We start from the raw sequence: 8903 nt of genomic DNA on the forward strand, positions 1-8903 counted from the left end.
AGAAAACCTCGGAATTCCCGGAGAAAACCATGGAATTCATGGAGAAAATCCCAAAATTTGTGGAGAAGTCCCCGGAATTCCGAGAGAAAATCACAGAATTCCTGGAGAAATCCCCGGAATTCCGAGAGAAAAAGCCAAAATCTGTGGAGAAATCCCCGGAATTCCAAGAGAAAACCACGGAATTCCTGGTGAAATCCCTGGAATTCCAAGAGAAAATAATGGAATTCCTGGAAAAATCCCTGGAATTCCAAGAGAAAACTCTGAAGTCCACGGAATTCCCGGAGAAATCCCCGGAATTCCAAGAGGAAGCCACAGAATTCCTGGAGAAATCTCCGGAATTCCAAGCGGAAATCTCGGAATTCCCGGTGAAAATCCTGGATTTTCCACTGAAATCTCGGCTGGAATGGGAAGAATTCCCGGAATTCCGGGCCAAAATCTCAGAATTCCGACTGAAATTCCTGATAATCCCAGAGAAATCCCGGCCGGAACGAGAATTCCTGGAATTCCGAGAGAAAACCCCGGAATTCCCAGCGAAAATCTCGGAATTCCTGGTGAAATCCTTGCCGGGATGGGCAGAATTCCAAGAGAAAACCCCGAAATTCCTGGAATTCCGAGAGAAAACCCCGAAATTCCTGGAATTCCGAGAGAAAATCCCGGAAATTTCATCGAAAATCCCGGAAATTTCACGGAAAACCCCAAAAATTCCAGCTCCGCCTCCTCCGGAACCTGTGGAATTCCCGGAATTCCAAGGGAAATCCTTGGAATTCCCAACGAGAACCCCAAAAATTCCGGCGCGCTCCCCCCGGGGAGGTGCGGAATTCCCGGATTTCTGCCGGAAATCGCCGGGATTCCGCCGGAAGCGCCCGGAATTCCGCGGGAAATCTGCAGCTCCGGGGATTCGCTGTCGCTGCTGAGCCTGCAGACCATCGCCTCCGACCTGCAGAAGTTCGACTCCGTGGAACATTTGTCGGGAATTCCGGGAATTTCGGGAATTCCAAAAAATTCCAAGGAAATGCTGAAAAATTTCAAGGAAATCCTGAAAAATTTGAGAAATCCCAAGGAAATCCCCCCAAAAAATTCCAAGGAAATCCCACAAAATCCCGAGAAATCCCAAGGAAATCCCCAAAAAATCCCAAGGGAAACCTGAAAAACTTGAGGAATCCCAAGGAAATCCCCCCAAAAAATTCCAAGGAAATCCCACAAAATCCCGAGAAATCCCAAGGAAATCCCCAAAAAATCCCAAGGGAAACCTGAAAAACTTGAGGAATCCCAAGGAAATCCCCAAAAATTCCAAGGAAATCCCAAAAAGTCCCAAAGAAATCCCAAAAAATCCTGGGAAATCCCAAGGAAATCCCCAAAAATTTCCATGGGAATCCCCAAAAATTCCAATGAAATCCCAAAAAGTCTCAAATAAATCCCAAAAAATCCCAAGGAAATCCCACAAAATCCTGAGAAATCCCAAGGAAATCCCAAAAAATCCCAGGGGAATCCTGAAAAATTCCAAGAAAATCCCGAAAAATTGAGAAATCCCAAGGAAATCCCAAAAAGTCCCCAAAAATTCCAAGGAAATCCCATGAATAAATCCCTGAAATTTGAGATGTTTTGGGAATAAATCCCCAAAATTTGGGATTTTTTTGGGAATAAATCCCTGAAATACGGAATTTTTGGGATTAAACCCCTGGAATTTGGGGATAAATCCCTGAAATTTGAGACTTTTTGGGAATAAATCCCCAAAATTCGTGATTTTTTGGGAATAAATCTCCAAAACTTGGGATTGTTTGGGAAGAAATCCTTGGAATTTGGGAATAAATCCCCAAAAATTGCGATTTTTTTTGGGACTAAACCCCTAAAATTTGGGAATTTTGGGTCTCCCACCCCCCAAAATCCCAATTTCCCCCCAGAATTCCCAACTTTTTTTTGGGATAATTCCCCTTTTCCCACCCAAAATGGCGCCAGGAGCCCAATTGCACTAAAGGGGGGGTCAGGAATTTTGGGGAATTTTGGGAATTTTTGGGAATTTTGGGGGTGGGGCTGTGATGAGAACCCCCAGGTTCGAGGCAGCCCCGGGAATTTCCACAAATTTCACCAAAAAATCCCAAAAATTCCCCAAAAAATCCTCCAGGAATTCCGGGAAAATTCAGGAATTTGGGAATTTTGGGGGGGAAAAAATCCCGGAAAAATGTTGATATCAATAAAATTCCTTCTTGTTGTAATTCCGTCTTTTCCGAGGTTTTTTTTCTCTCCTCATTTATGTTTTTTTTTGGGATTATTCCCCCTTTTTTTGGGAATTTTTTGGTGGTTTTTGTTGATTTTTGGGGATGTTTTATCCCAGTTTTTTTCAGCTTCATCCCAAATGGTTTTTGCTTGGGAAAATCTCCAAAAAATGGGAAAATCCCCCAAAAAATTAGGAAAAGCACCATAAAAAAGGGGAAATTCTCCTGCAAAAAAGGAAAAAAAATCAGGAAAATCACCAAAAAAAAATCAGGAAAATCGCCCCCAAAAAAGGGAAAATTCTCCCCAAAAAATAGGGAAAAAAAACCCCAAAAAAATTTGGGAATAAATTCTCAAAAAATGGGAACAATTCCCAAAAAAAAAGAAAAAAAAAATTGGGTAAATCACTGCCAAAAAAATCAGAAAAAATCACAAAAAAAGGGAAAATTCTCTCCCCCAAAAAAGGGAAAATTCTCCCCAAAAAATCTGGGAATAACTCCTCAAAAAATGGGGAAAATTCCCCCCAAAAAAGTGGGAAAATTTGGGAAAAAAGGGGAAAAAATTACAAAAGTTTAGGAAAAGCCCCAGAAAAAAATGGGAAAATCCACACAAAAAAGGGAAGGCGGCGGCGGCGGCTTTGCCGTGGGTGCGGCGGTGCCGGTTGAGGTGCGAGCTGCGGCTGAAGCACTTCCCGCACTCGCGGCACTTGTAGGGCTTCTCGCCGGTGTGGACGCGCCGGTGGATGGTGAGCTCGGAGCGCTGGATGAAGCTCTTGCCGCACTCGGAGCACTGGAAGGGTTTCTCTCCAAGATGGATCCGCTGGTGCTTGATGAGGTTGGAGGAGACGCTGAAGCGCTTCCCGCACTCGCGGCACTCGTACGGCTTCTCCCCGGTGTGCATCCGCCGGTGCTTGGTGAGGTCGGATTTTTGGATGAAGCCCTTGGAGCACTCGGGGCACTTGTAGGGTTTCTCGCCGAGGTGCGTGCGCTGGTGCTTGATGAGGTTGGAGCGCACGCCGAAGCTCTTCCCGCACTCCGCGCACTTGTAGGGCTTCTCACCCGTGTGCACCCGCCGGTGCTTGGCCAGCGCCGAGTTCTGCCCGAAGCTTTTGCCGCACTCGGGGCACACAAAAGGTTTCTCGCCGGTTTGGGTGCCTTGATCCTTCAGATTCGCCCCCAAATCCGGCGCCGAACCCGAATTCTTCCCGCACTCGCCGCATCTCTCCTCCCCTCCCGAAACCCGGCAGCGTTTTTGGAAGCTTTTCCCTTCTTTCCTCCCCTCGTTCTTTCCGCATTCCCGGCACGGCTCCCGGTGGATTTTCCGGTGCCGCTCCAGGTGGGAGCTTTGGGAAAAACTCTTCCCGCAGCTGCCGCAGCGGAAGGGTTTCTCGCCCATGTGGATTCGCCGGTGCCGGTCCAGGTGGGAGCTCCAGGAAAAGCTTTTCCCGCACTCCCGGCACTCGTAGGGTTTGCCGGGAGCGTGGCCGCGCCGGTGCTGCGCCAGCGCCGCCGCCACGCCAAAACCCTTCCCGCACTCCGCGCATTTATGCGGTTTCTCCGCCGGTTTTTTGGGGTTTTTCGGGATTTTGGGTTGTTCTGGCGATGCCGCCCCGCACTGGGCGCAGCGCCGGGCGGGTTCGGCCGCGGCGGCGTGGGTTCGGCGGTGCCGATCCAGGTGGGAGCTCCAGGAAAAGCTCTTCCCGCACTCCCGGCACTCGTAGGGTTTCTCCCCGGTGTGAATCCTCCGGTGGCGCTCCAGGTGGGAATTCCAGTTGAACCCCTTGCCGCAATCGCCGCATTTGTAGGGTTTCTCCTCCGCGTGAACCTTTTGGTGCTTCACCAACCCCGAACTCACCGGGAAGCTCTTCCCGCAAACCCCGCAGCGGCACGGCGCCGCGCCGGCGTGGATCCGCCGGTGCTGGATGAACGCCGAGCCCACGCTGAAGGATTTCCCGCAATCGGGACATTTGTAGGGATTTTCCCCCAAATGCCGCTTTTGGTGCGTCACCAAACTCGAGCCCAACCTAAAACTCTTCCCGCATTCCGGGCATTTATGGGGTCGTTCCGCCCCGCGCCGGCGCTTGGGCAGCGCCAAAGCTTTGCCGCAGTCGTGGCAGCGCAGGTGGAATTTCTTCAAGGCGGATTTGGTTTTTTGGGGTCGGGGTGGAGGTTTTGGGGTGGCGGGTTTGGCGCCGCTGGGGCTCGGGGGGGGTTCCGCGCCGGCGCTTGGGCAGCGCCAAAGCTTTGCCGCAGTCGTGGCAGCGCAGGTGGAATTTCTTCAAGGCGGATTTGGTTTTTTGGGGTCGGGGTGGAGGTTTTGGGGTGGCGGGTTTGGCGCCGCTGGGGCTGGCCTTGGGGGCCTGGGCGGGGGGTTTGGGGTCTTGGGGACCTTTGGGGATCCTGGAGGGTTTGGGGATCTTGGAGGATTTGGGGTTTTTGGGGGGATTTTGGGGGATTTTGGGATTTTGGGGAGGTCCCCAGGGGGAAATTTGGGGTCCCCGGGCCCGGATTTTGGGACCCCCCGGGGGTTTTTGGGAAAGGGGAAATGAGGGGAAAGATTGGCAAAAATGGGGGGAAACCGGGAAAAATGGGAAAATGGGGGGGAAATAGGGGGAAAATGGGGGGAAAAATGGGAAAAATTGGGAAAAAGTGGGAAAAATGGGGGAGAAGGGGAAAAAAGGGGGAAAATTGGGAAAAAGTGGGGGGAAATAGGGGGAAAAGGGAGGAAAAAAGGAGGGAAAAAGGGAAAAAATTGGGGGAAAATTGGGGGAAAGGGGCCCTGTGATCGCCTCTTCCCAAACCCCCCAAAATGAAAACCCGTGACCCCCCCCGAGGGTGCGACCCCCCCGCAAAATGTGACCCTGTGACCCCCAAGCCCCCCAAAATGAAAAACTGTGACATCCCCTGGGGGGGGGGGNGGGGTTGGGCGCGGGGGGGGCGGGGGGGGGGTTTGGGGGGGGGAGGCGGCGGCGTGCCGGGGGTTTGGGGTTTTTCCAGGGGGTTTGGAGGCGGCTCGTGCTCGGCGTTGTCGCTCGGTGAGGCCGGGACGGCGTCTGGAGAGGGAGAAAGGGGATTTGGGGGGTTTTTGGGGTTTTTTGGGGGTCACCTGAGGCGTTGGGGTGCAGCCTCTCGTCGTTGAGCAGCGCCAGGAAGTCGCTGCTGGAGGTCTTGGAGGGGTTTGGGATCTTGGGGAACTTTCAGGATCTGGGGGGCATTTGGGAATTTTGGGGATTTTTAGACGGTTTGGGGTCTTGGAGGATCTTTGGAGTCTTGGGGGTCTTGGGGGGATTTTGGGGTCTTGGAGGGATTTGGAGTCTTGGGGGACTTTGGGGATTTGGGGCGAATTTGGGACATTTGGGGTCTTGGAGAGGCCTTGGGCTCTTTGGGATGTTTGGGGGTTTTGGGGAATTTGGGGATCTTGGGAGAATTTGGGGATCTTGGGAGGATTTTGGGAAATTTTTGATCTTGGAGGGGTTTGGGCTCTTGGGAAAATTTGGGGTCTTTGAAGCATTCAAGGATTTTGGGGGGTTTTGGGGTCTTGGAGGAGTTTTTGGGACTCTGGAGGGGTTTGGGGTCATGCAGGGACTTTGGGGATCTTGGTGGAATTTGGGGATTTTGGGGTTTTTGAGGACTCGGAGGAGTTTTCAACTGGAAGACTCCAAACCCTCTCTTGGTTGCGTTGGCCAACTGGAAGAGCCCAACCCATTCATGGTTGCGTTGGCCAACTGGAACATCCAAACCCTCTCTTGGTTGGGTTGGCCAACCAAGGTCTTGGTTGGGTTGGCCAACTGGAAGAGCCCAAACCCACTTTGGGTTGCGTTGGCCAACTGGAAGAGTCCAACCCACTTTGGGTTGCGTTGGCCAACTGGAAGAGTCCAACCCACTTTGGGTTGCGTTGGCCAACTGGAACATCCAAACCCATTCATGGTTGGGTTGGCCAATCAAGGTCTTGGTTGCGTTGACCCAACTGGAAGAGTCCAACCCATTCATGGTTGCGTTGACCCAACTGGAAGAGTCCAATCCCACTTTGGGTTGCGTTGACCCAACTGGAAGAGCCCAACCCCATTGACTCACCGGCGCCCAGGCCGCGTCTCCGGTGCGATTCGGCGAAGGCGGTGATCCGCGGCCAGCTGATGGCGATCTCCTCGGCTTTTGGGGGGAAACTCGGGAATTTTTGGGAATTTTGGGAATTTTGGGAATTTCCTGCACCCCGTTTTCCCGCCCCGGCTCCGTTTTGGGGTGAAATCCCCAAATTTTGGGTGAATTTTGGTGGTTTTTGAGTGAATAAATTTTGCTGATTTTTGGGGGAACAACCGGACACGACTCAGACCCCAAAATTTGGGAAAATCCGTGAAATTCCGGCCGGAATCGGGGTTTTAATTCTGATTTTTTTTAATTAAACCAAATTAATTTCAATTTTGAGGTTAATAATTAAAAAAAAATTATCCCAAATTAAGGAGAAATTGAGGAAAATTTGGGGTCTTACCCAAGGAAATGACGCTCTCGTAGCTCTCCTGCATCTCGTCCCGGAATTCCGAGTTGATCCCGGATTATTTTGGGAATTTTTTTGGGGGGGAAAAATCCCAAATCCCAAAAATTCCGACAGCTCCCGGTCAGATTTTGAGATCCTGGGGGAAAAAAAAATCTTTAAATTTGGGTTTTTTTCATGTTTGGGGATTTTTTGGGGGAGAGATTTTTTTAGGGATTTTTTTTTTTTTAATTTTTAGGGATTTTTCGGGGAATTTTTTTGGGAATTTTTAGGGAATTTTGGGGAATTTGGGGGGGATTTTTAGGGATTTTTAGGGGATTTTAAAAGGAAATTTTAAGGGAATTTTTGGGGATTAAAAAAAAAAATTCGGGGAATTTTTTTGGATTTTGGGGGGGATTTTTTGGGGCAATTTTGGGGAATTTTAGGGATTTGGGGGGGGAATTTTTAGGGAATTTTTGGGAGATTTTGGGGGAATTTTTTGGATTTTTTGGGGGGATTTTTTGGGAATTTTTAGGGATTTTTGGGGGGGGGAATTTTTTTTTAATATTTTGGGGATATTTTGGGGCAATTTTGGGGAATTTTAGGGATTTTTGGGGGGAATTTTTGGGGGATTTTTGGAGATTTTTAGGGAATTTTGGGGGGGATTTTTAGGGAATTTTTAGGGAATTTTAGGGATTTTTGAGGGGGATTTTTTTGGAATTTTGGGGGATTTTTTGGGGCAATTTTGTGGGAATTTTTAGGGATATTTTTGGGGAATATTTTGGGAATTTTAACATGTTGGGGTTTTTTTGGGGCGATTTTGGGTAATTTTAGGGATTTTTGGGGGGAATTTTTAGGGGATTTTTGGAGATTTTTAGGGAATTTTGGGGGGGATTTTTAGGGAATTTTTAGGGAATTTTAGGGATTTTTGAGGGGGATTTTTTGGGAATTTTGGGGGATTTTTTGGGGCAATTTTGTGGGAATTTTTAGGGATATTTTTGGGGAATATTTTGGGAATTTTGGGAAGGATTTTTTTTGAATTTTAGGGATTTTTGAGGGGGATTTTTTTTTTGAATTTTGGAGGATTTTTTGGGGCAATTTTGGGGAATTTTAGGGATTTTTTGGGGGGAATTGTTAGGGGACTTTTGGGAGAATTTTTGAGAATTTTTGGGGGAATTTTTAGGGAATTTTGGGGGTTCAGGGCAGGGGGAACTGAAGAATTTTTGGGAAGGGACCCCCCCCTATAATTCCCACCTTAATTCCCACCCAAATCCAGTTTTTTTTAATTTTGAGAAGGGTTTAAAGAAGGATTTGGGGTTTCCATGGGAAAAAAATGCAGGGAATGAAGGGGTTAAAAAAGGAGATTTTTAATTGGGGGGGGCGCTGGAATTTAAGGAATTAAAAAATTAAAAAGGGGGAGGAAAAGAGGGGAAAAATTGGGAAAAAAACGCGGAAAGAAAGAGGAAAAAATGGGGGAAATTAGAAAAAAAATGGGAAGAAAAACGGGAAAGAACCGGGAAAAAAAAACGGGAAAATGGGGGGGAATAAAAACAGGAAAAAGGGGAAAAATAAAGGAGAGAAAAAGCCCGAAAATCGCGGCAGAAAATGAGGAAAATTGGGAAAAAAATAAGAAAAATGGAGGAGGGTCTCGGCCGGGATGCGAGGACAGAGGAAAATGAGGATAAAACCAACAAAAAACCGGAATTTTGGGGCAGAAAAAGCGGATTCGGAGTGGGGAAAGCGGTGAAAAAAATCGGGGATTCAAGGGTTAAAATCCAAGGGGGGATTTCTGGGAATTAAATCCCGGTTTTTTTTATATTTTTAATTATCTTTTTAATAATTATTCCTGTCTTTGGGCGCGGTCGGGAAGGGATAAATTGGGGTTTTTCGGGTTAAAAAATTTAGAATTTTTATTACCTGGATGCCGGAGGAAAAGCTGGAGGAGCTATAGGGGAGGGAAAAAAAATAAAAAATTAAATAAAAATAAAAAGGGGGAGGGGCGGGTGTTGCACGTCGGCTCCGAGATCGCAGAACACACAGGAAGGGGTTGGAGCAACCAAAAAAAAAAAATTAATTAAAAAAAGGGAAAAAATGGGAAAAAAAGGGGGAAAATGGGGAAAAAAAAAAAAAGAGGGAGCGGGGTTGGGGTGGGGGAGGGGAGGAATTCCTGGGATTTTTGGGTTTTTTTGGGATTTGCGTGGGGGAGGGGAGGGGGAAAAGCGGCG

General features: G+C 48.3%; 2 protein-coding genes and 1 long non-coding RNA gene across 3 annotated transcripts; 1 reads left to right on the plus strand and 2 right to left on the minus strand.

Moving 5' to 3' along the window:
- Window positions 1-6: 6 nt before the first annotated feature.
- On the plus strand, window positions 7-914 carry LOC120496151 (muscle M-line assembly protein unc-89-like). The gene is made up of 2 exons (XM_039696302.1): window positions 7-197; window positions 240-914. Exons 1-2 carry the CDS (start codon window positions 30-32, stop codon window positions 912-914), a joined length of 843 nt encoding a protein of 280 aa, XP_039552236.1. The 5' UTR covers window positions 7-29.
- A 1915-nt stretch (window positions 915-2829) lies between these two features.
- LOC120496149 (zinc finger protein 420-like) lies at window positions 2830-5111 on the minus strand (the record flags this gene model as incomplete). Its single annotated transcript, XM_039696301.1, has 2 exons — window positions 5104-5111; window positions 2830-4435 (listed from the first exon to the last, which is right to left on the minus strand). Coding segments are annotated over exons 1-2 (1614 nt in total), but the record flags the coding sequence as incomplete, so codon positions are not given.
- A 32-nt stretch (window positions 5112-5143) lies between these two features.
- Window positions 5144-8644, minus strand: LOC120496150. Its single transcript, XR_005626230.1, has 4 exons — window positions 8596-8644; window positions 6697-6838; window positions 6285-6359; window positions 5144-5263 (listed from the first exon to the last, which is right to left on the minus strand). It is a non-coding gene; the product is annotated as an uncharacterized LOC120496150 (long non-coding RNA).
- Between the last annotated feature and the right edge of the window lie 259 nt (window positions 8645-8903).

This window comes from Passer montanus, unplaced genomic scaffold, assembly GCF_014805655.1.
Source record: "Passer montanus isolate IOZ18808 unplaced genomic scaffold, ASM1480565v1 scaffold967, whole genome shotgun sequence".
Taxonomy (NCBI): Eukaryota; Metazoa; Chordata; class Aves; order Passeriformes; family Passeridae; genus Passer; species Passer montanus.

What these genes read in the sequence shown, in the direction of transcription:
- LOC120496151 (XM_039696302.1), top strand. Translation starts at nt 30, where the DNA reads ATGGAATTCATGGAGAAAATCCCAAAATTTGTGGAGAAGTCCCCGGAA. An exon ending in CGGAATTCCTGGTGAAATCC is followed by an intron (nt 198 to 239) that starts CTGGAATTCCAA and finishes CTGGAAAAATCC; the next exon opens with CTGGAATTCCAAGAGAAAAC.